The 26,127-nt window shown below is 40.5% G+C and overlaps 1 protein-coding gene across 1 annotated transcript in view; it reads right to left on the reverse strand.

Moving 5' to 3' along the window:
* ELMO1 (engulfment and cell motility 1) overlaps window positions 1–26,127 on the reverse strand; it is a 495,322-nt gene that overhangs the window by 327,399 nt on the left and 141,796 nt on the right. The window contains exons 9-13 of the mRNA XM_082847008.1: window positions 25,131–25,282; window positions 22,483–22,561; window positions 16,442–16,492; window positions 13,140–13,262; window positions 11,581–11,712 (exon numbers count right to left, since the gene is read on the reverse strand). Of these exons, the coding sequence (XP_082703134.1) occupies window positions 11,581–11,712; window positions 13,140–13,262; window positions 16,442–16,492; window positions 22,483–22,561; window positions 25,131–25,282 (537 nt within the window). The remainder of the gene's footprint in view (window positions 1–11,580; window positions 11,713–13,139; window positions 13,263–16,441; window positions 16,493–22,482; window positions 22,562–25,130; window positions 25,283–26,127) is intronic.

The raw sequence follows: 26,127 nt of genomic DNA on the forward strand, positions 1-26,127 counted from the left end.
CTTTGGTATCTTGGGTCCTTGCTGACATTAGAGGGACTGCCCCTTCGCAGGGTGACCTACTTCCTAGAGATAAGAAGCCTGCCTTTCATATGCAAACCAACCAACCCAGGTCCTATTCCCCAACAACCTCCTTTAGCTGGCTTTTGTACTCTGGGCCACCATCCCCCTGCCCTAATGACCACAGGGCCAGGTACCAGACAACTAGGGGTAGCAGGGAGGTTCCAGAACCCAAGGAGATTATTCAAAGTAGCCAATTCTGAGCCTACTCACCTTCTGTGCCTCGGTTTTCCCGTGGAAATCACAACAAAGGCTGTTGCCTGTGTTTTCCCCTGGCTCCCTCTGCCTCCTGACCAACCCTGGTGCTTCCCTTGTGTCCCTGTGTGATGTGACATGCTCCCTCCTCTTGGGAACTATGAATAACAAACTGTCTTTTCAACAGCAACCATCTCCAGGGACACTGCTGGCCTTACCACACCTGAATACAATAAAACCTACATTTTAAAAGAGTCTTAATTCTGAAACAAAATTTTTCCCGTTACTTTTTTCCACCTTTACATTTTAGCCATCTTTTTCTTTTAAGACAATCTGAAAATGTTAAGGGAAATGTTTATCAAAACGTTTCATATTAAAGTACATTATATTGTTCAGAAGCAGTTTCTTTTTTAAACTGAGCTTATTTTAGCCCCAGTCAAGCTAAAGAAAAAGAAAAGAAAGGAACTCGGAAAAAACCCAGCTTTGTCCAATTTTAACGTCAGCCTTGGTCCAAGAGGGCTCAGAAAAATGAACTACAGACATCTCTTTTTTAATGTTTGTCCAATAGACTGGACAAAGGTAAAATCCACAAATAGAGAAGCTGTCAATTCGACATCAAGACAGCTACATTCTGAAGGGTCTCTGGCCAGGAATTCAACTCCTCAGAGTATGAAAACCGTGTTGCACAGCTTCTGGTCATTATAATCAACAGGGCATATAGTTTGTATACAGGCATTTCCCCCATTTTCAAAATAAAATCATTCTAAAAATAAGAATCTGCCTTCTGTCACCTTGAGAAGTACACATGCCCCTCCTTAGATGTTCCCATGAGACTAGTATTAACTCAGACAACGCTGACCCCGTCTTCCTACCGGGAAACCTACAAAGGCATGTCCATTTTGCAACTAAGAAACCATTAACTAAGAGATCTCAGAAGAATAAGCAGCTTTGCTTTAAAAGCAAATACTTTTCTGTGTTAGGACTAAACATAGAAGCCATATAGCCACTTCAGACTGAGATTTTAGAATGATTTCACCAGAAAAATCTGCTCCGTTGGGATGCTGTGCTGAGAAGAAATGTGAGGCCCATGTGCCTTCTCAAAGGTGTTGTGCTTTATTATCCTGTAACAAACTGTTCTTCTTGCCTTGTTGGAGCAATGGCCCCTCTACTTTGGAAAACTTGAAAAGCTGACTATGATTTCCTTGCTCTCCAAAAAGCAAGGAAGGGAAATGCCGTCTGCTGGGTGCATCCGCCGTGCCCGGCACAGTGCCAGCTGCTCACAGATGGTCTCACAGGGCCCTGAAACAGCCGCAAAGTAGAAGAGCGCCTGCCCAGTTTCACACTGAGGAAGCTGACACCCAAATAGGTTAAATAACTGCCCCACTGGCCAGTTATTAATAAATGGCTTATTTTTAGTAAATGGCTTGGAAGTAGGCTGGAGGGCATTAAAATCTAGGCCCACTCAACTCCAAAAAGTTGTCACTTAACACTTCCTGGGCACTGCCTACTCTGGAGACATGAAATGAGAAACAGCAATCTCATATGAATTGAACTTTCCTTCAAGGAGATCCAGAAGGTTATCCAAATCTCAAACTGCTTCTGAAGGAGGTAACAGGACGGAGGTCAGTAAGGAGTTAACGGGCAAGATTATTCCTCCTTTGGAAGCACAGAGAGAATCTTGCACCAGGGCAGCTTCCAGCATCCGGAGCTTTCGTGGCCAGACACTTGAGGGTCCTCAAGCAGCTTTCAGCGCTTTGCACAATGGCCTCTAGGTGGCACAATGAACATGTGTTTCCATCACTGCAGCTTGTCTCTTTCTGGTGACTGAGGGTTAGTCAAAAGTGAAAATCACTGCTTGCGAAAGCAGCTGCATCATTTCTAGCATTAGAAATCATTACTGACTAGTCTTTCCAATTTCTCCATCCTCTGATACAAGATCGTGGCCTGGAAGAAGTTTCAGAGAAAGGACTAAATTGAAAACTCAAAAAAGAACTGGGGAAAAATTAAGGACATCGACACTCTCCTTTGGTTATTTTCTGTTGAAGGCCTTTGCTTTTTCTAAAACGACTTTTCAAGTCCTTGGAGTGGAGGCCACATAAGTACTAAAGGCCTTAAAACCACATCAAATTAACTTTCAGCTTAAAAATGCATTGTTTTTAATGAAGTACTCATGAAGCAGAACACTCATCTGACACTGAAAACTAAGACAGTAGGATATTCCCGAATAGCAAACTGTGGAAGGAATTAACAATCATGTTAAGACAGATGGAGCTCCATTGAGAGAAATCACTCAATTTGGCTCATGGGATATCCCAGCGATTTCACACAGGAGCAGAGCATGAAAATAAAAGGAGGTAATTCATAGCTCCCACCCCCATTGTGTATATCCTTCCTAGGGACCTGTAATAACCCGAGAACCTGGGATAATCCGAGTCCCACCAAGTGGTCTTTCCCCAACTTCCCTCTCTCCTCCATCCCTCATACACATGCCCAGGAAAAGAAGTAATACTGTCCATTCTGAGATCCAACTGCCCCCAACAAAAACCACTAGGACCTGGGGTAAAGACACTTCAAGTCCAGGGATCAGTACTCATAAAGAGATCATTTTGCATTTTCTACATAGTTCAAATGCACTAGAACTCCAAGTAAAATGGATCCAAGTAAAATCCAAGTAAAACTGAAGTGGCAGTAACTCAGGTACCCTACAACCAGGCTCTCCACCAGGACAGAATATCAGGATCAAGGGGAAGCATTTTGAAATGTACACACCTTGGTCTCTTCCCTGGCCATTTTGATATGACTTGAGGGTAAGAGAGATTTTTGCTAAAAACTTTTTGCTAAAATTTAGAAAAATAGGTTCAGCTAAAAGGTCAAATGGAATGTCCAAGTCAAAATTTGGGATATGACAGTACAAAAATGATGTCATAATACCTCTGTCAAGCAAGTTGCAAAGCTAAATACAATGCTTCACGAGTATTCTTATTAGAAAAGACATGTTAAGACTACCAGTATAAAAGGAATAACATCAAATTACTAGGTTGTTTTTTTTTTAGTTTAAGAAACATAGGAGAGGTTTATAAAACAGTTACTCTGATCCGCCACTGGTTAAAGTGGAAATTACTCAATGTTTGTAGAAAGCAAATTGATGATGTTAAAAGCTTTAAAAATATATACCATAGAAATGCCAGTTCCACAGATTTACCCTAATAACATGATCATGGATGTACATAAATACTGGGTGGCAAAGATGTTAATTATGGACTTCTTGGTAATTTCAAAACACTGAAACACTCAGTAAAAGAGCTTGGTTAAATAAACTGTAGTACATCCAAATAATAAAAACTCTTCAGTAATGAAAAACAACCCACGTACCTGATGTGGAAACATTTTCAAAGACAATTCCCATGAAAGACAAGGTTTCCCAAATAACAATAAGGCATGGATACCAATGTATATAAATAAATATTAATATGTGTGTGTGTGTGTGTGTGAATTCAAGAAAAGAGTATTTGCAGTTATAAAATAATGCCTGGGTTGGAGGAACCAAGATGGCAGAGTAGAAGGAACTGCTCTCACTCCCTCTTACGAGAACACCAGACTCACAACTAGCTGCTGGACAATCATTGACAGGAAGACACTGGAGCTCACCAAAAAAGATACCCCACATCCAAAGACAAAAAAAAGCCACAATGAGATGGTAGGAGGGGTGCAATCACAGTAAAATCAAATCCCATAACTGCTGGGTGGGTGACGCACAGACTGGAGAACACTTATACCACAGAAGTCCACCCACTGGAGTGAAGGTTCTGAGCCCCATGTCAGGCTTCCCAACCAGGGGGTCTGGCAACGGGAGGAGGAATTCCTAGAGAATCAGACTTTGAAGGCTAGTGGGAATTGATTGCAGGACTTCGACAGGACTGGGGGAAACAGAGACTCCACTCTTGGAGGGCACACACAAAGCAGTGTGTGCATCGGGACCCAGGGGAAGGAGCAGTGACCCCAGGGGAGACTGAACCAGACCTACCTGCTAGTGTTGGAGGGTCTCCTGCAGAGGCAGGGGGTGGCTGTGGCTCACCCTGGGGACAAGGACATGGGCAGCAGAAGTTCTGGGAAGTACTCCTTGGAATGAGCCCTCCCAGAGTCTGCCATTAGCCCCACCAAAGAGCCCAGGTAGGCTCCAGTGTTGGGTTGCCTCAGGCCAAACAACCAACAGGGAGGGAACCCAGCCCCAACCATCAACAGTCAAGTGGATTAAAGTTTTACTGAGCTCTGCCCACCAGAGCAACAGTCAGCTCCACCAGTCCCTCCCATCAAGTCTCTTAGATAGCATCATCCACCAGAGGGCAAACAGAAGCAAGAAGAACTACAATCCTGCAGCCTGTGGAAGAAAAACCACAGTCACAGAAAGATGGACAAGATGAAAAGGCAGAGGGCTATGTACCAGATGAAGAAACAAGATAAAACCCCAGAAAAACAACTAAATGAAGTGGAGATAGGGAACCTTCCAGAAAAAGAATTCAGAATAATGATAGTGAAGATGATCCTCGGAAAAAAAATGGAGGCAAAGATCAAGAAGATGCAAGAAATGTTTAACAAAGACCTAGAAGAATTAAAGAACAAACAGAGATGAACAATACAATAACTGAAATGAAAACTACACTAGAAGGAATCAATAGCAAAATAACTGAGGCAGAAGAACGGATAAGTGACCTGGAAGACCGAATGGTGGAATTCACTGCTGTGGAACAGACTAAAGAAAAAAGAATGAAAAGAAATGAAGACAGCCTAAGAGACCTCTGAGACAACATTAAACACAACAATATTCGCATTATAGGGGTACCAGAAGGAGAAGAGAGAAAGGACCCGAGAAAATATTTGAAGAGATTATAGTTAAAAACTTCCGTAACATGGGAAAGGAAACAGCCACCCAAGTCCAGGAAGCGCAGAGAGTCCCATACAGGATAAACCCAAGGAGAAACATGCCGAGACACATAGTAATCAAATTGGCAAAAATTAAAAACAAAGAAAAATTATTGAAAGTAGCAAGGGAACCGTATGCTAACACATATATATGGAATTTAAGAAAAAAAAATGTCATGAAGAACCTAGGGGTAAGACAGGAATAAAAGCACAGACCTACTAGAGAATGGACTTGAGGATATGGGGAGGGGGAAGGGTAAGCTGTGACAAAGCAAGAGAGAGGCATGGACATATATACATATATACACTATCTACTACTAAGGTAGATAGCTAGTGGGAAGCAGCCACATAGCACAGGGAGATCAGCTCCGTGCTTTGTGACCACCTAGAGGGGTGGGATAGGGAGGGTGGGAGGGAGGGAGATGCAAGAGGAAAGAGATATGGGAACATATGTATATGTATAACTGATTCATTTTGTTGTAAAGCAGAAACTAACACACCATTGTAAAGCAATTATACTCCAATAAAGAAGTTAAAAAAAAAAAAAAGTAGCCAGGGAAAAACGACAAATAACATACAAGGGAACTCCCATAAGGTTAACAGCTGATTTCTCAGCAGAAACTCTACAAGCCAGAAGGGAGTGGCATGATATACTTAAAGTGATGAAAGGGAAGAACGTACAACCAAGATTACTCTACCTGGCAAGGATCTCATTCAGATTCGATGGAGAAATCAAAAGCCTTACAGGCAAGCAAAAGCTAAGAGAATTCAGCACCACCAAATCAGCTCTACAACAAATGCTAAAGGAACTTCTCTAAGTGGGAAACACAAGAGAAGAACAGGACCTACAGAAACAAACCCACAACAATTAAGAAAATGGTCATAGGAACATACATATCAATAATTACCTTAAACATAAATGGACTAAATGCTCCAACCAAAAGACACAGGCTTGCTGAATGGATACAAAAACAAGACTCATATATATGCTGTCTACAAGAGACCCACTTCAGACCTAGGGACACATACAGACTGAAAGTGAGGGGATGGAAAAAGATTCTATGCAAATGGAAATCAAAAGAAAGCTGGTGTAGCTATACTCATATCAGATAAAATAGACTTTAAAATAAAGAATGTTACAAGAGACAAGGAAGGACACTACACAATGATCAAGGAATCAATCCAAGAAGAAGATATAACGATTATAAATATATATGCACCCAACATAGGAGTACCTCAATACATAGGCAACTGCTAACAGCTATAAAAGAGGAAATCGACAGTAACACAGTAATAGTGGGGGACTTTACACCACTTTACATCACTTACACCAATGGACAGATCATCCAAAATGAAAATAAATAAGGAAACACAAGCTTTAAATGACACAATAGACCAGATAGATTTAATTGATATTTATGGGGCATTCCATCCAAAAGCAGCAGATTACACTTTCTTCTCAAGTGCACAGGGAACATTCTCCAGGATAGATCATATCTTGGATCACAAATCAAGCCTCAGTAAATTTAAGAAAATTGAAATCAAATCCAGCGTCTCTTCTGACCACAATGCTCTGAGATTAGAAATGAATTACAGGGGAAAAAATGTAAAAAACACAAACATACGGAGGCTAAACAATATGTTACTAAATAACCAAGAGATCACTGAAGAAATCAAAGAGGAAATCAAAAAATACCTAGAGAGAAATGACAATGAAAACACGACAATCCAAAACCTACGGGACGCAGCAAAAGCAGTTCTAAGAGGGAAGTTTATAGCTATAAAAGCCTACCTCAGGAAACAAAAAAAATCTCAAGTAAACAATCTAACCTTACACCTAAAGGAACTAGAGAACGAAGAACAAACAAAACCCAAAGTTAGCAGAAGGAAAGAAATCATAAAGATCAGAGCAGAAATAAATGAAATAGAAACAAAGAAAACAACAGCAAAGATCAATAAAACTAAAAGCAGGTTCTTTGAGAAGATAAACAAAATTGATAAACCTTTAGCCAGACTCATCAAGAAAAAGAGGGAGAGGACTCAAATCAATAAAATGAGAAATGAAAAAGGAGAAGTTACAACAGACACCACAGAGATACAAAGCATCCTAAGAGACTACTACAAGCAACTCTATGCCAATAAAATGGCCAACCTGGAAGAAATGGACAAATTCTTAGAAAGATATAACCTTCCAAGACTGAACCAGGAAGAAACAGAAAAAATGAACAGACCAATCACAAGTAATGAAACTGAAACTGCGATTTAAAATCTTCCAACAAACAAAAGCCCAGGACCAGATGGCTTCTCAGGCAAATTCTATCAAATATTTAGAGAAGAGCTAACACCCATCCTTCTCAAACTCTTCCAAAAAATAACAGAGGAAGGAACACTCCCAAACTCATTCTATGAGGCCACCATCACCCTGATACCAAAACCAGACAAAGATACTACGAAAAAAGAAAATTACAGACCAATATCACTGATGAATATAGATGTAAAAGTCCTCAACAAAATACTAGCAAACAGAATCCAACAACACATTAAAAGGATCATACACCATGATCAAGTGGGATTTATCCCAGGGATGCAAGGATTCTTCAATATATGCAAATCAATCAATGTGATACACCATATTAACAAACAGAAGAATAAAAACCATATGATCATCTCAGCAGATGCAGAAAAAGCTTTTGACAAAATTCAACACCCGTTTATGATAAAAACTCTCCAGAAAGTGGGCATACAGGGAACCTACCTCAACATAATAAAGGCCATATACGACAAACCCACAGCAAACAGCATTCTCAATGGTGAAAAACTGAAAGCATTTCCTCTAAGATCAGGAACAAGACAAGGATGTCCACTCTCACCACTATTATTCAACATAGTTTTGGAAGTCCTAGCCACGGGAATCAGAGAAGAGAAAGAAAAAAAGGAATACAAATTGGAAAAGAAAAAGTAAAATTGTCACTGTTTGCAGATGACAGGATACTATACATAGAGAATCCTAAAAATGCCACCAGAAAACTGCTAGTGCTAATCAATGAATTTGGTAAAGTTGCAGGATACAAAATTAATGCACAGAAATCTCTTGCATTCCTGTACACTAATGATGAAAAATCTGAAAGAGAAATTATTGAAACACTCCCATTTACCATTGCAACAAAAAGAATAAAATACCGAGGAATAAACGTACCTAGGGAGACAGAAGACCTGTATGCAGAAAACTATTAAGACACTGATGAAAGATATTAAAGATGATACCAACAGATGGAGAAATATACCATGTTCTTGGACTGGAAGAATCAATATTGTGAAAATGACTATACTACCCAAAGCAATGTACAGATTCAATGCAATTCCTATCAAATTACCAATGGCATTTTTTACGGAACTAGATCAAATCATCTTCAAATTTGTATGGAGACACAAAAGACCCCGAATAGCCAAAGCAGTCTTGAGGGAAAAAAACGGAGCTGGACGAATCAGACTCCCTGACTTCAGACTATACTACAAAGTTACAGTAATCAAGACAATATGGTACTGGCACAAAAACAGAAATATAGATCAATGGAACATGATAGAAAGCCCAGAGATAAACCCACGCACCTATGGTCAACTAATCTATGACAAAGGAGGCAAGGATATACAATGGAGAAAAGACAGTCTCTTCAATAAATGGTGCTAGGAAAACTGGACAGCTACATGTAAAAGAATGAAATTAGAACACTCCCTAACACCATACACAAAAATAAACTCAAAATGGATTTGAGACCTAAATGTAAGACCAGACACTATAAAACCCTTAGAGGAAAACATAGGAAGAACACTCTTTGACATAAATCACAGCAAGATCTTTTTTGATCCATCTCCTAGAGTAATGGAAATAAAAACAAAAATAAACAAATGGGACCTAATGAAACTTCAAAGCTTTTGCACAGCAAAGGAAACCATAAACAAGATGAAAAAACAACCCTCAGAATGGGAGAAAATATTTGCCAACAAATCAACGGACAAAGGATTAATCTCTAAAATATATAAACAGCTCATGCAGCTCAATATTAAAGAAAGAAACAACCCAATCCAAAAATAGGCAGAAGACCTAAATAGACATTTCTCTAAAGAAAACATACAGATGGCCAAAAAGCACATGAAAAGCTGCTCAACGTCACTAATTATTAGAGAAACTGAAATCAAAACTACAATGATGTATCACCTCACACCAGTTACAATGGGCATCATCAGAAAATCTACAAACAACAAATGCTGGAGAGGGTGTTGAGAAACCGGAACTGTCTTGCACTGTTGGTGGGAATGTAAATTGGTACAGCCACTATGGAGAACAGTATGGAGGTTCCTTAAAAAATTAAAAATGGAATTACCATATGTCCCAGCAACCCCACTACTGGGCATATACCCAGAGAAAACCATAATTCAAAAAGACACATGCACCCCAATGTTTACTACAGCACTATTTACAATAGCCAGGTCATGGAAGCAACCTAAATGCCCATCGACAGACGAATGGATAAAGAAGATGTGGCACATATATACAATGGAATATTACTCAGCCATAAAAAGGAATGAAATTGGGTCATTTGTAGAGACGTGGATGGATCTAGAGATTGTCATACAGAGTGAAGTAAGTCAGAAAAAGAAAAACAAATATCATATATTAACGCATGCATGTGGAACCTAGAAAAATGGTACAGATGAACCGGTTTGCAGGGTAGAAGTTGAGACACAGATGTAGAGAACAGATGTATGGACACCGAGGGGGGAAAACAGCAGTGGGATGGGGATGGTGGTGTGCTGAATTGGGCGATTGGGATTGACATGTGTACACTGATATGTATAAAATTGATGACTAGTAAGAACCTGCAGTATAAAAAGACAAACAAAGAAACAAACAAAAACAACTAATACTAAACTTTCTTTGGGTTATTTGTATGGAAATATGTTAATATAAATGTTTCAGACATTACATGAAATTTCTAAAAATCTTATATGTTCTGGTATAATGTTATAAGTCATAATTCTAGTCATTACTTTAAAATGTATATCTCAGAAATAACTAAATTTCCTTGTCAATTGCATTATTATGAACCTTCATGAAATCTTTAACCGTGGTCATTTTTAAGTCTTCTGTCATTTACAGACAGTTCTGGGTGTGCTCTGATCCTTTTGCAAAAATGTTGCTATAAAAGGTTTTCATCTTCAAGGAATTCATGGAAAAGACTCTGACAAGTACAGGTTTCTGGTCACGGACTGTGCTGTTGAGCTGAATGAACAAGCATTTTCAGAACTCTAATGGAAAACTGATGAATTCATAAAAGTGCTAACAAAAGATCAAGATAAAAAAATTAATCACATGGGACTGAGTGAACTGATGAGAATGATTATAATTTTTGTGACTTTCTGTTTGAATAAAAAAAAATCCCACAAGGACTCAGAGGCAAAAAATATACAAATCAATTTTCACTGCAAAGGAGCTGTTACAGTGGAGGATTAGTGGACTTAATGTCAATATTATGACAATAGTATGAGTGTGTTTCGTGTTTGGTAATTGCAATCATTCTTGCTTTTGTTGTGGTCATCCACTTACAATGCTTGGTGTCAGTTTATTTATCTCTTGTAAAAATAAAATACAATGTGTGTGTGTGAAAAACTAAAAAAATAATGCCTGGTGATTTCTAATCACTGAAACCAGAAATCTCATTTATGATGCTTATGAAGGAGGTAAACAAGAAACCCAAATTTACACCTTCAGAATTTGAGATTAATTAGCCAAAGGTCATATAGAAATATGATGGTGATAAAAGCAAGAATAGACCAGAAGTAGAAACAAAAACAACAGTTTATATTCAGGACAAGCTGTGTTCTGATTTGCAAACTGAAAGAAAGAAAATCTAGGAGATATCATCATCCGTAGCAAGACAAAACTTTTAGGAAAATATAAATTGCATAAATCAGATCGTGATTAAATTTCAGGAGACTCAATTTGATTTTGATACGAAATCGATGTATGTGAAAAATCCAATCACTAGCCCAGTAATAAGATATATCCCACAGCTGCCATCACCCATTTAATTCAAATAGAACCTTAAGCCTCTTGTGAAGTAGATTTAATGAAGTCTAGATGCTTTCCGAGCTAACTACTCTTGGTTACACTTAATCAGAACTGAATAAACAAACTCAGTATTAGTCACACTTGTGCAAGTTATTCCATTTCACTGCAGCCAGAAGAGATTTTCATGTGATCTTGTTTACCAGCTAAACATCTGGAAAATGTGGAAACTATTCTGTAAGGCACAAGAGGACCACACGCTTGGAGGAGACATCAGTTATGTGGCTGAGGTCAGGCCCCGGGATGCTGGAAGGAGAGCTTACTGGAGATGTCTTACTTACAATGAAGCCAAGTTTTTTATAATCCCGGGTGTACATGGACTTGCGCTTCTCCATGCTGCCGCTGCTGTTGTTTGGTTCAGACTCTGCATCAAAAGCAATTCTTCGAAGTTCAAATATGATGTCCCGCTGAGCCTGAAGGGGTTAGGGAGAAAAAATGGGAGGGGGAGAGAGAGCTGCCTTCACTGTGTGACGTTACATCTACTCCCTCGTTCCCCAGGGTCTAAATGAATCACTGCATACAGGCAAAAGAAAAACAGATAAAAGGCAACCAATGTCCTAAGTTACAGCTCTGTATACTTCTTTTCCTCCTGCCACTCTCCCTGCTGGTCAGCCCTGGCTTTACTCCACAATTACCCTCACAGCCAAAGCACTTGGAGCACTGATATCAATTGCCTCGTGAAGTTCTAAATGAGAGCCCCAAATATGATGGAAGGCTTGTGATTGGAAAAAAAAATAATAAATTAGAGGACCTGGGAGTCCTGTACTGTCAGAAATAAAGCAAGAGTCCCGTAAGGTTTATGAACAATATGTAAGTGACAAGGGATCCCTAACTCCACTGAGAAGTGACTTCATAGAAACAAACCTTAAAAATGGTTAAAATGGTAAATTTTCTGTGAGGCGTATTTAACCACAATAAGAAAAAATGTATCTTTTAGATAAAAGGAGGCAATTTCCAAGCAGGGAGGGCTGTTTCACCCTAAGACACATTGCCTTTCGTACTAGAAGTAGTAAGACAGTCGCATCTCTCTGGGGTGATCGCACTTGGTCTTGCCAAAAGCGTGGGGCATGTTAGACAGCTGCTCGAAGCCTCTCCATCATTCCTAATCTCATGGCCTCACGCCATGAATGAAGTGCTGCGGTGGTTACACAGTTTGCATGTGCATCCACATCTGCTAGAGATCAGACCCTCACGTGCCAGTAATGAGTGTTTTCCTTTCCAAAGCTGCAGCGCTATTTAAGTTGAAAATGTGCTACAGCAGGGCTCCCAGCTGTTTCCTCTCACTCCGTCCTCACACAGTAAAGTTCCCCCAAAGCGTTTTGGATCGAGACTTAACTTTTCATGCACAACAACCAGAGACCTAGAGAGAATTATAGCAAAGAGACAACTGACAAAGATGTAAGCCCAGAAATCAGATGTAACCTGGGACCTCCACCCGTGGCACTGATCACTGGAGAATGGAAATTACTCCTTCAGCCTGCAGAATCAATCTCACACAGAGCTACCAAGTGGCTAGGTGTTCTGGGAACCTGACTCCAAAGCTATCACCGTTGAAGGTATTGGGGCCAAGGGCCAATGTTTGCAGCCATGTGACGTCAAGCTTTCTTATCCAATAAAGAAAGAATATGCATGTGTTTGATGCATAATGAAATAATTCATTTATTTTATTCTCTGATCCTAGATTCACCTAAATTTTAAATCCATTCCCCTAAGCCCTGAGATGATAATAAAATAATATTATTATCATCTAAAACCTCCTGGTTTCCAAGTAGCCCAAGGAAAGATTTTTAATGACGCTCTTTCCCTCATGTGCTTTTACCATTGTCTAACGAGCACTCACCTGGTCCTGGGGATCCATCTTAGTCATCATCCTGTCTTCCAAGAGGTTAAAGGTTAGCACCTGCAGCACGTACAGCTGGTGTGCCATTTCATTGTTGATGGCCCGCTGAGCTCGGATGACATGCTAGGGAGATGGTTTACAAGTGAAATTTTTTTAAACAAAGGAAGAAAGAAAAAGCAAATAACCTAAGTTACCCCCCTGGTCATGATGCCAAGCAGAACCTCAGAAGTCCTTATCTGGAAGCATGGGGGATGTAAATGGGTGGAACCACCCTTCAGGAGAAAGATGAGCACACAGGTGACCCTGGAGCATTCCTTTACATCTCAGGGCCCAGTAAGGTTCCTGCTCTTTAGGCCAGAAGTGGAGAAAAGACCTACTGTGTGCAGTGAAGAGTGGAGGTGGGGAAGGAAGTGGAAATTCGGTGGTGATTACATCCATATAAACCAAGAGAAGGTGTGCCTGAAATGAAAGCACCTTGAGAAGGACCAAGAGAAGGTGTGCCTGAAATGAAAGCACCTTGAGAAGGACTGTGGATTTCTACAACAGAAGCATCCCTTGCCTGCAGTAGAGAAATGAACAGTGCATATGTATTGTAAGCAATTTTGCCATCATCTTAACCCTGCCACTGTCTCTGACAAGTGATCCCACTTCTCAACGGGGAAAAGTTTTAGAAGCATCACACAAAAGCCAAGTAACTATCAGGTTTGTAGTTAATTCACCGTGGAAACTGTACAGTAACTACTGTCACCACAATGCAGTGAGTCAATTCATATATATTACTTTTTACTCACCTGTTAACAATGAATTCTTTTTTTTTTTTTTTTGCGGTACGCGGGCCCCTCACTGTTGTGGCCTCTCCCGTTGCGGAGCACAGGCTCCGGACGCGCAGGCTCAGCGGCCATGGCTCACGGGCCCAGACGCTCCGCAGCATGTGGGATTTTCCCAGACCGGGGCACGAACCCGTGTCCCCTGCATCGGGAGGCGGACTCCCAACCACTGTGCCACCAGGGAAGCCCAACAATGAATTCTTTTTAAAAAAATGACCCTTCCCCTTTGAAACAGAACCAACATGGAACAAATATAAAAGGAGTGGCAGGAGACAGATATGGGGGCCTTCGCCCACATCAGGGTTGGGTTTGAAACGGGAGGCAGCATTTGGGTCTAATATACATCCAATTTGTCAGAGACCACTGTTGTGCCTTAAAACTGCCAACCAACCAGTCAAAGTGGTGAAACACCCGTTCAAATGAGTTATTTTGAACGTGCCAGACCCAACCACATCTTGCTGTCTCAAAGAACTTTCTCTGGGTGCCCCCCAACCTGACGTGCACCTGGACTCCTCAGCCAGCTCTGAGCACCATAGCGAAATAAGCAATTGAAGAAGGAGGGGTGGGGTGAAGAATGAGGAATAGAAGGAAGTGGCTGAACCAAAATTATGGAGCTTGGGGGGTGGGACGCCAGGCAATGGGATGGGGGGAGAATCAAACCTCATATCTTCCAATCTTCCCAATAGAATGTTAATTCATAGTATATGTTGAGTATCCAAAGTGTATGGGTACTAGAGCATATGGGTATCTATTTTATTAGCAACTCAAAAGTATCTGCACTCCAAGTTACTGCCAGAGAATACCAACCTTGAACTTCTAAGCCATCAAAATCTCATATAAAAAGTCCCATTGAAACAAACTGATCTTTGAGACATGATGGCCACAGTCATTCCACCCACCCCATCTCTGGGTAATCTAACTCCAACTGCCTTACCAAGGTGATACCAACAACAGGCTAAGACCTTAATTCCAAGTTTCTACTCCTTTATTTCCCCATTCTCCTCCCCTGCACAAATACCTTCACTGAACTATGCTTTAAAATCACTGCTTCAGGGGGCTTCCCTGGTGGTGTAGTGGTTAAGAATCTGCCTACCAATGCAGGGGACATGGGTTCGAGCCCTCGTCTGGGAAGATCCCACATGCCGCCGAACAGCTAAGCCCATGCACCACAACTACTGAGCCTGCGCTCTAGAGCCCGCGAGCCACAACTACTGAGCCCACGTGCTGCAACTACTGAAGCCCACATGCCTAGAGCCTGTGCTCCACAACAAGAGAAGCCACGGCAATGAGAAGCCCACGCACCGCAACAAAGACCCAATGCAGCCAAAAATAAATAAATAAAATCACTGCTTCCACCTTTATTGAGAGCCAGTATAAAAAATAACCGTATTATGAATCCCTCTGTGATTTCTAAAAAGCCACTCTTGGACCAAGAATCTACTAGAATGTTCTAACAATACCCATTTCAGATTCCAGTTCCAGGGGGCAAAATATGTCATCCCCCGAAGAACTGGGGTACCTCTTTTGTCAAACAGTGAAAATTACACTCATATGGTTTCTCTTTATCCTTAACAGCCAGGAAGTTTAACATGAAACTTGATGACAAATTGTGGTCATTATTATTGGCTTTGGGTTCTAGAATATTTATTTTCTTTGCCCTCATAAGGTTTTTAATTTTTAAAGGCCTCATTGTATTGGAATGTGTGTATGTGTGTGTGTGTTTGTGTGTGTGTGTGTGTGTGTGTAACTATAAGCTTGCAGAACTTCTTTCCAGAATTACAAGAGCACTTTTTTTTTTTTTTTTTTTTTTGGTAAGCAGAAGAATCAATCACACATGCTTCTTTCAGCCTTTGGTTAGAAGTCAAGTAGCAGATAAGGCCTCAGGAGATCTTGCTATTTGATTTATTTCTAAACATTCACAACATAACATGTAGAGCTTCTCTTCCACTGAGGTTTCAGGGCTTTTTCGCATCACAGTTAATGAGTGGGTTTCATGTCTGTCTTTCTTGCCTTTCTCTAGGAAAGGGGCCCAGGAAAATGATGGTCGAAATTTTAGGACTTCTCTCAGAGTCTGATATGTTTCCAGCTAGTTTCCTCACTAAAAACAGTATAAGCTCATACTGGTGGAATTTTTAAAGTCAGGGAGCCCCTGATTTCCTTAAACGCAAAGCTAAAGCTTCAGTGAGTATAATAAACCTGCCCCACCGAGAAAGATTTCCAACCCTTCCTGCCGGAATGCGTTTCTCTCTAGAGCAGTTCCAGAGACGCTCTCCCTCCAATCATGAGGCCATTCCTGTGGGACAGCTTTGTTTATTCCATTTCCAAAAGCACACTTTTTCCTCCTTTCTAGTGACTACTGCTTCACCACAGAAGCAAGTCACAGAACAAATCACAAAACCAAGCCAAAAGAGGAGATGAATAAATACACCAGACCATTCCTTCCCAACAAGGTGGTCACAGCACATAGGTACTCACTGTTAAGATGATGGAACGCAGTTGCTTCTGAGCCAAAATATTCGCCATCTCCTGTGGAAGAAAAACACACGGCCAGGAAAGCTTTGGTTAGAAAGATACATTTCCACATAGCCCCAGATGACTCTATCCTGGGGCGTGCTTCAAAACTGGATATCAGCAGTATTTCTTAACAAACAAAGGACTCAAGTGGATAGTAGTATTCGAATTACTTTTTGAATGTTGTTTAGATAACAAAGCAGTAGCCAACAGCAAAGGAAGGAAATCTGGCACCTGCAAATTTCTTTTCTTTGTTTTCTTGGGAATTTCCTCCTTCCAGGAAAAGGTAAGTGCTGAATAAAAATCAAACACTCCAAATGAAAGCAATGGCTCCCCACTGGAATGGCTCATCAGATTTTATTAGACTGTATATGTGCAGAGTTTTTACTACAAGGCAACATAACACCTGCACAGAGGAGATTTCAATACTAGAGAGCCATCACTTTAAAGGTCTAAGACTTCTAAAAGCCATTTCATCTTAATCTGTGCAAAACCAAAGAGTGAGTAGTACATACCCCAGGCCTTAATAGTCTATGCAAATGAACTGAGTGAAGTTTTAGCAAAGGACAAACATCTGGGCAGATGCAAAGCCCTAGGGGCCGCACTCAGCATTCCTGGGTCTCAACTCTGCAGGCTGTGCTTTGTGCTTTGGCCTGCCTGACTGGCATAGAGGATTTGCAGGTGATTTTATTAAATGAAATGATTCACAGATGCCCTTTCTGAATATTGTCAAACAGGTACTAAGGGGAAATGAAACAGTGGAACACAATCTTGGTACAAACATCCCAAAGGAAAAATACTGCTCATATTCAGGAAGTCACTTGAATGTTGTTTTCTGGTGGGGGGGGTGGTATTTTTAGTATCACTACTCTTAATGAGTAGAGAAGAAACTAAGCTGTGATTTAAAAACACAACCATGAATTCGATCAAGGTCAAAATAAACTTGGAGATAGCAAGGAGAACTCAGAACCCAGGGAGGAAGTACGAGGGGGCGCACAGGCAGGGCTGGACGGAGGCAGAATGGGAGTGCAAGGCCCACTTTGTGCTGACAAAGGGAACGTGGGGACTTACAGTCAGAGGACAATCAAGGATGTCAACACTGCTCTCTACACCAACCTAACGGCCATCGCCACCACAGAAAGGAAAGCCAGCAGGAGAGAAGAAGGAATGGAAATTCAGAGCACTCTGTTAGACGTTACAGCTTAATTTTAACGCCCCTGCTGACCCGCTGCGTTGAAGAGAAAAGCACACAAAAACGCTAAGGTGATCTAAAAGGGCTAGATGGCATCAAAGTCAATCCAATACTACACTACTATATATAAAATAGATAACTGATAAGGACCTACTGTATAGCACAGGAAACTCTACGCAATACTCTGGAATGACCTATATGGGAACGGAATCTATAAAAAGAGTGGATACAGGTATACGTATAATTGATTCACTTTGCTGTGTAGCAGAAAGTAACACAACATTGTAAATTAACTATACTCCAATAAAAATTTTTAAAAAACAACAACAACAAAAACAAAACCCAATACTAAGTCCTCTTCCAGCCTCTTGAAAACAAGAAGGCAAGGATGAGGACACCATCGGAAACAAGTTAAATGGCAATCCAGAAGGAACTGCCCTTCCATGGGTCGCAGAAAGCCATGCTTTCTTCCTGATCAAAACAGGAAGGTCCATCTTTTTTCCTCTTGGATCAGATGAAAACAAAAGGCCCAACGTTCTTTTATAATTCCTTTTCTTTAATAAAAATGAAATTATTGCTTTATTGACACACAAACAAAAAAAAAGAAAAAAATTCTCTGTGCCTATGTCAGCCTATCGACTTAACAATTTTTAAAATAAGTTAGAAGGAACAGTATATTTCCAACATCTACTACAGCAATTATTACAATGATCTGCTTAAAATATTTATCTTCTGCATAAGAGTGTGGTCTTCTCAAGGGCACAAAGACTGTCCTTTTCATCTTTGCATTCTCAGCCACAGCACAATTGTTGGCACAGAGTAGGCAATGAATGTTTCATAAAACATCCCGCTACCCTCCTAAAGGAACAGGAACTTGATCAGAGAGAAAACAGAAAAATCCTTGTCCACACAATGGACTTTTTTTTTTTTTTTGCCCAATATTAAGGAATGGTTTGAGTGAACGTGAGAATCTATGGAGAATATTTTATACCATTAGGATGATATAAAAGTATATAGATAGATATGAATATGGATACAGGCATACCTCAGAGATAGTGCAAGTTTGGTTACAGACCACCAAAATACAGCAAATGCCACAATCAAGTGAGTCACACTAATATTTTGGTTTCCCAGCGCACATAAAAGTTATGTTTACACTATGCTATAGTCTATTATGTATGCAATATATTTTGTCTAAGAAAACAATGTACATACCTTAATGTTAAAATACTTTATTGCTAAAAAATGATAACATCATCTAAACCTTCACAGACTCATAATCTTTTCGCTGATGGAGGGCTTGAAATTTTGCAAGAATTACCAGAGACACCATGTGAGCAAATGCTGTCGGAAAATGGTGCCAGTAGACTTGGTCGATGCAGGGTTGCCACAAACTTTCAACATGTAAAATAACACAGTATTTGCAAAGCACAATAAAGCGAAATGCAGTAAAACGAGGTCTGCCTGTATGACATGGAAAGATGCCCACAAAATCTTCTTTAGTTCTAAAAGCAGTTAAAGAGAAACAAAAAAACAGTGCATGCCGTATGATCACATCTAGTGAAAAAATGAGGTCTGCAGGAGAGTCTTTGCACAAAAAGCAAGAAGTAGGACCATGACAGTCCCACAGATGTGTGTAGTTGCAGTGGTTCCCTCTCTGGGAATGCAGTTATAGGTTTCTTTAAAATTTCTTCCTTTGCAATCTGTATTTTCGGATTTTTCTATCAAATATTTTAACTATAAAGGGGTTTTTAAAAATAATCCTTATCAAAGCCATAAATATTTGTAGAGAAATTTGGAAGGGATCTGACCAACTTCTTTGCCATGAAAATAATAAAATAAATAATGGCAACTAGTTGTAAGAAAAAGGATCCACTTGCCCACCTAATAGCTATCCCCTCTCCCACAAAACAAGCACCCCTTCCCTTTATTTGGGCAGGAAAAGGGAGAGTCTACAATACCTGGGAGGCAGGGGAAAGCATGAACCAACCCCCCCACCTCCCAGGGAGGCTGACAGGGGACCATCCACAGAGGATGCAGTTATACCCCAGGCCCAAGTTCACTGCTCTCTCAGGCAGGCCAACTCAATGAATGCAAAACAAAAATATCGCCCAGGTCTGCCTGCCAAGTAAAAAGATCTGACTTCAGTCGTATTTTTCTTCAGTAAAAGCAGAAATAAGGTATAGGTATTTAAAATCCTTCTAAATTCATTAACATTTTCAAAAATAAAGAAAATCCAGATAATAGAGTCCTACCAATGTGTTTGAGCCCAAGTTGGAAAGAAATGTTGAAATAAATAAAATGTTTTGACTGAAGTGGAATTTTATCCAATGTCCAAAAGCTTTAAAAAGACAAACAAACAAGAAAAGGGACATTCCTGTAAATCCAGTAAATAAGTGTTTAGAATTATGTTTTAATCTGATTGGAGTAAGAAAATGGGCTTGATGTCTTTCAGGTGTCAGTAAGTTCTTTACCAGGCAAATACAAGGCCATTCTGCAGGTGATGTCTCCTTGACCGGCGTTCAGTGGGCTGCTTTGCAGATAAGAGCAAGCATGAAGTTGGGATTCTTGCTTTGACTCTTATCAGCTCAGCAATCGGTCAAGTTCTCTACTTCCTTTGACTCTCAATTTCCTCATTTATAAAATGGAAATAATAAGACTTTCTATAGATACGAAAATTAAATGAAATGACATAAGACACTGAACATGGCACGGTGCATGGCAAACCCTCAAATATTATCACTGGTGACAGGCTTTGGGAAATTTTCCTGTTTGCCAAAAAAATTCAGATCTTTCAATCTTTCAAAACACAAGCCAATAACAATATACAATATACAGCAAGATGTCACCAACTAGCTTGATCTTCTGCTTTAAAGGCCTCCACTGATGTTCAGAAAATAACAACAAATAAACTTTTCTTCATTATGAACTCAAAATAATTTTGAGCCAACGCTCTCTGAACTCGCTAAAATGTACTTTAAAAATTAAAAATCGAAATATTCATTTTCTTGACCAACAATAATCACTGATTCATCTTAAATTCAACATAGTTTATAAAGTCCAAGTTAATTTTCTATCGACAAGTATCGTCATTTTTATTTCAAAGACTAAATTAGTCATATAATACTTTGGCTTTTCTGCTGGTTGATATACACCCTATCTTTCTTAGTTGAATTGTTTTCTTAAATGGTTTAATGTTATTAGACTACCCTTTGTGATTTATTATTAATATAGCAATATACAGCCAAACTGTACCATGTCGGTCTCATGGAGCCTAATTTTTCAAAAATAAAAAATGATTTGATTAGCGGAATCCAAACCTAATGTTAATGGTATTCCTAACATAATGGTATCCCCCATTATGTTTTCATTGTTATCATTGTCCTGGAGTCAGCATAGACTGGCATCTAATTCCCTATTTTTCCATGGTCGTTCAATTCCAATTCAACAGATTAACAGTAGTTTCAGTGTAACAGAAAGATGCAAGGTGTACGCATCTTACTCGTGTCTAGATGCAGAGATCCAAGTGAAATCGTAGCACTTGGGGTGAGCATGAGCTTTCATTTCCTCTAATCCAGCCACAGGAAAAAAGACAGTCTCAAGAGGTCCGATCAGCATTCTGACCTGGCTCTTGACCCCACTCTACAAGCAGCCATCAGTGGCCTGGCCAGGAGAAAGATCAAGCTTCTCAATGCTCATGTCAGGTTTATGTATGTGCTGCCCATGTCAGGCTTGTGAACATGCCCAGGCAATTTGCTGGGATGATGGGAATTATCATGAGCCCAGTATTTAGATATAAATATAAAAGGAGCGGCCCTACCCATGATCCCACTTAAGATCTGCAAAGCCACCCTTAAAAATCCAGCCTGGAGCATAGGCTTGGGGAGGACAGGCACCTTCTGGCTCCAGCCAACACCAAACCAAAAGCACAGGAAACTATAAAGCCACTCTACTTACTGTGCAAACATAGCCCCTAGGAATGAGCGAACAATCCTAAATGGAAAACACACCAGAAACCTTCACATTTAGCCACTGAGATTTAAAATCCTTGGCAACGAAAAAATAAAGTAAAGAAATAAAATTCTTGACACAGTGTTCAGTAGCATGCTAGCTTTCTAAATTCTCCTAAAACAATTTATTGGTAACTGTCATCAAGCTCTAAAGGTTGAAAAATCTCATATTTCCATCCAGTTTGTAAATGAAGTAAATTGTGACCAAGGTAACAAGTATGTTATGTTGATGGAAAAAAAAACAAGAATGGATTCTGAGGTGTGAACCAAATTCTAAGACATGCAAAAACCCACTTCTTCTACAACCACTTGATAATAGTCCTTTCCCTAGTTGAAGAAGAACCTATCTTCTCACCTTCCCATCTCACACCTCCCTGGGGAAAGCATGACAACTCTCAGGGTCTACGTTTTTTCATCAGGCAAATGGGGACAATCCCTCTCTGGACCCAGTGAGTATCCAATGAAATGACAGAAGATCACAGGGGCTTCTAACTCTGCATCCATCACAGAGGCAGAGTTTCATCTTTATTTCATCTCTTTGTTCTGGGCTTCTATGTTGGGTTTCATGTGATGAAAGGGCTCTACCACTGGAACACTCCTAACTTTCCTCATCAGACAGGGGCTTGCCCATCTCCACCTAGTTCCCACTGGATCTGTGAATGATCCCAGGCTGTCCAGGCAAACCACTGGGCAGCAAGGAGCCCCACAGGAGTTCCTGGGATGGGAAGGGGAAGGCTCTCTCTGTACCAAAAGTTGCCAGCACAACTGGGCATAGTCTTTAAGACAAAAGAAGTGCAACTTACCTGCCTCTTCTCATCAGGAGCCTTCAGGAAAAGTGCATTAATCACCGCAATGGTATAGGTTTGGATTTCTTGATCTGTCCTGTAAAGACACACAGTAATACAGAAAGTCAGAAGAGGCTACCCCTGAGTTAGACCATGAAAAAGCTCATGATTATGTCCCCCCAAAATAATGAGAGAGAAAGCCAGGACCTAGAAAACGCATTCAGCACTGAAAAAATATTTCGACCATCACGAGGTTCGAAACACAGTGAGGGGACAATTACTATTGCTAGCCAGGCAAAGCACGCTCAGTGGAGATCACCCAGACATACAGGTGGCCAGCTGGCTCTCTCCACTTCTCCTCTATTAGAGTCAAAAACATGGACCAGGGGATGTATGTGTGTATGTGTGTGTGTGTATGTGATTTTCTGTCTGATGCATGAAGTATACCTGGGAGTAGTCCTGGGTATTCCCTACATTCCTGGGCTTATGATAAAGGAAACTGTTTTGTCACCATGGCAATAATATTACATATTCTAAAAATCTATTTCTCAAATAGAAACTTTTTTTTTAATTTAAAATCTTTATTGGAGGGCTTCCCTGGTGGCGCAGTGGTTGAGAGTCCGCCTGCCGATGCAGGGGACACGGGTTCGTGCCCTGGTCTGGGAGGATCCTGCATGCCGCGGAGCGGCTGGGCCCGTGAGCCATGGCCGCTGAGCCTGCACGTCCGGAGCCTGTGCTCCGCAACGGGAGAGGCCACAGCAGTGAGAGGTCCGCATACCGTAAAAAAAAAAAAAAAAAAAATCTTTATTGGAGTATAATTGCTTTACAATGTTGTGCTAGTTTCTGCTGTACAACAAAATGAATCAGCTCTATGTACAATATATCCCCATATCCCCTCCCTCTTGTGTCTCCCTCCCACCCTCCCTATCCCACCCCTAGGTAGTCACAAAGCACGGAGCTGATCTCCCTGTGCTATGCAGCTGCTTCCCACTAGCTATCTACCAAATAGAAACTTTTAAATAACAAAAGAATAGGTTTTTATGTTTACAAATTTGCTTTTCATAGGAATGAAATCGGAAATTTCAAATAAAGCCAAGATCTAATGTTAGCTGCATGGTAAATAGTAAATAGGAAGGACCCGAGGCTAAGGACCAGAGGCCTATAGGCTATATTTAGAGATAATTTAGGAAGAGTCAGAGCTTAGAACACAGCCTTTGGCAGGATGAAATTCTAAGCCCAGTGCCCCACAGCCCGGCTGTGTGGCCTTGGACAAGTTCACAGGGTGTCCCTACACAGTTTCCTCATCTGTAACACTGGGTAAAAACACTCCTATTTCAAGGAGCTGCCTTTAGGATAAAATGAGGTAATGCATATAAAATCTTTAGTACAGCACTTGGCAAATGAGAAACTCTCCACTTGGCAAAGCACTCTATAAACGCACAGTGATGCCCTCGAGATTCAGAGAAAAGATACAGACTTTTAAGTTGATACAGTTCACATTCAGGGACATGTGAAACTGGTATTATTTCCAGAGAGATTTCACACAAAATCATCATTTTAGAGCATATGTTAATTTCCCCTGAGGCCACAATCCATAAACTGTGTTACTTAACATTTTACATTCTAGTCACCATACCCCCTCCATATGAAGGAAACGTCTAATGCACTTTGGTAGTTTATGTTATAAACACAGTCAACATTTTTGGTAGATTGAGAACTACTGAATACTCCCTCGCATCCCCATCCTACACCCCCAACCCAAACAGGCCAATCAGGTTTCTTCTTGAAAATTTGCCAATGTGACCTGAGAGACCAGGGGCAGCAGTTACTGGGAGCCAAGTCACATGACTGCCAGCCAGTACGCTAGAGAAAAGGCCTGTTGTGAGGACTCCAAGGAGGCCATAGTTTCTGTCCTTCCCAAGGCTTAGCTACTTAAGTCATTCCTCGGTTCTATAAAGTGCGCCAGTATCCTTTCAATAAACTCCCTGTCCTAGCTCAGGATGCTTCTTGCCACCTGCAATCCAAATACTTTAATTGATAAAGTGGCATCGTACAAGGGATTCCTTCTCAGGCTTGTATCATCAGAGGCAACCTTACTAGTTACCTAAGCATAGAGAGAAGGAGAGATCCCCAAAGACCGAAGTCTGCTAGGGCAGCTGTCTCATAGCTCAAGCCTCTTAAAAAATTCGTATATTATAGAATACAGCAATCAAAGGTCATTGTAATCACCTGGAGCCTAAGAAAGAAGCCTGGCTTTAAAAATTCCTAATTGAGTATGAAAATTCTCATTATATCACAGAAAGCACTATTTTATATGATTAAGGATAAAGACTGTCGAGAACTTAAGAGAACAAATTGTCCTATTGTGTCTTATTAAAAGTAAAACTCTACCGATATCTACCAACATTGATCAGAAGTGAGTGCCTACCAAGGCACTGGGGGCAGACCAGTGACAAAAGCAAACAAGGGGAGCACCCAGGGGCAAGTAACTGTGCCATGTCAGTGTGATGGGGGACAAGCATGGGACATGGTTTGATTATATACCAAATCAAGATTCTTTTTCTGTGTATTAGTCAAACCAATATGAAACCTTTCCCAGGGGGTTATGGTGGCTGTCCACCTGAAGCATTTTCCCTTCCCACTGTGGTGGAGTCAATCTTGCTTACCCTTGAAGATGGGGAATGAGTTGGCCGATAGTGATCTCTTGCGCCACCTTCTGGTAGAGGTCATGGCTGTTGAGCACCATGGACTCCAGAATGGCCAAGGACCGCTGCAGGATGGAGACATCTATGGCCGACTTGTTGACAAAACTTGCTATCTGAAAACCCAAGCGGGACACAACTCATGCTAAGCAGAGCAAAGAAGTAGAGAAGGGAGCAAATCAAGTAAATCGGGAGCTCATTTAAGAAACACCAGACACCGAGGACGAAAAGTACTTGGAATAGTACTATTACAGAAGAATAGTCAGAAACGCATGGAGTCAACAATGATTGTTCACCAGATTATTACAGACCACTATTTATATCCTATTTCTCTAGCTCAGTAATAAGCAATCTTAAAAAGGAAACAGCTTCAAAGAATTATTCTGTCTGGTGTTTCTGGAATGATTCTTCTGAGTTTCAGCTTTCAGGGGCAGACAATTTCAACACATATATTGTAAGAACTCTTGTGTTTCTTTGAGACAGTAATTTCAACATATACTAATAGCCATTCCCTTCCATTTCCAGGCTACTCCTTCACCCACACGATCTGTGGCTTTTATGTTCTTATTATCCTCCTGTTACATTCTTGAGGGACTCACACAAATCACACTTGTCAACACAATGCAACTGGCAACTTTTCACTCACTGGCTATTCTCCTTTTTATTCAACGGAACACTCAGTGAAACACTCTTTCCCCCATTCTTCCAATTCCTTATGGTTAAAATAAATTCTTCTCATCTCTCTCAAATTTAGCAAACAGGAAAACATTTAAATTAGAAGTGTTAAAAGTTAAAATAGTCGTTGAAGCTCTAAAATACATTCCCTAAGGAATTAATCACTAAAGCCTCAAGCATAATAAATCACAATGTAAGAGGGAAGTAAAATAAGCATTAGAATAATGGATCACAGTAACCCAAACACATGGGTACCATGAAGGTTTTATTTTAGAGGCCTCATTAA

This window comes from Leucopleurus acutus (assembly GCF_964270905.1).
Source record: "Leucopleurus acutus genome assembly, chromosome: 9".
Lineage (NCBI taxonomy): Eukaryota > Metazoa > Chordata > Mammalia > Artiodactyla > Delphinidae > Leucopleurus > Leucopleurus acutus.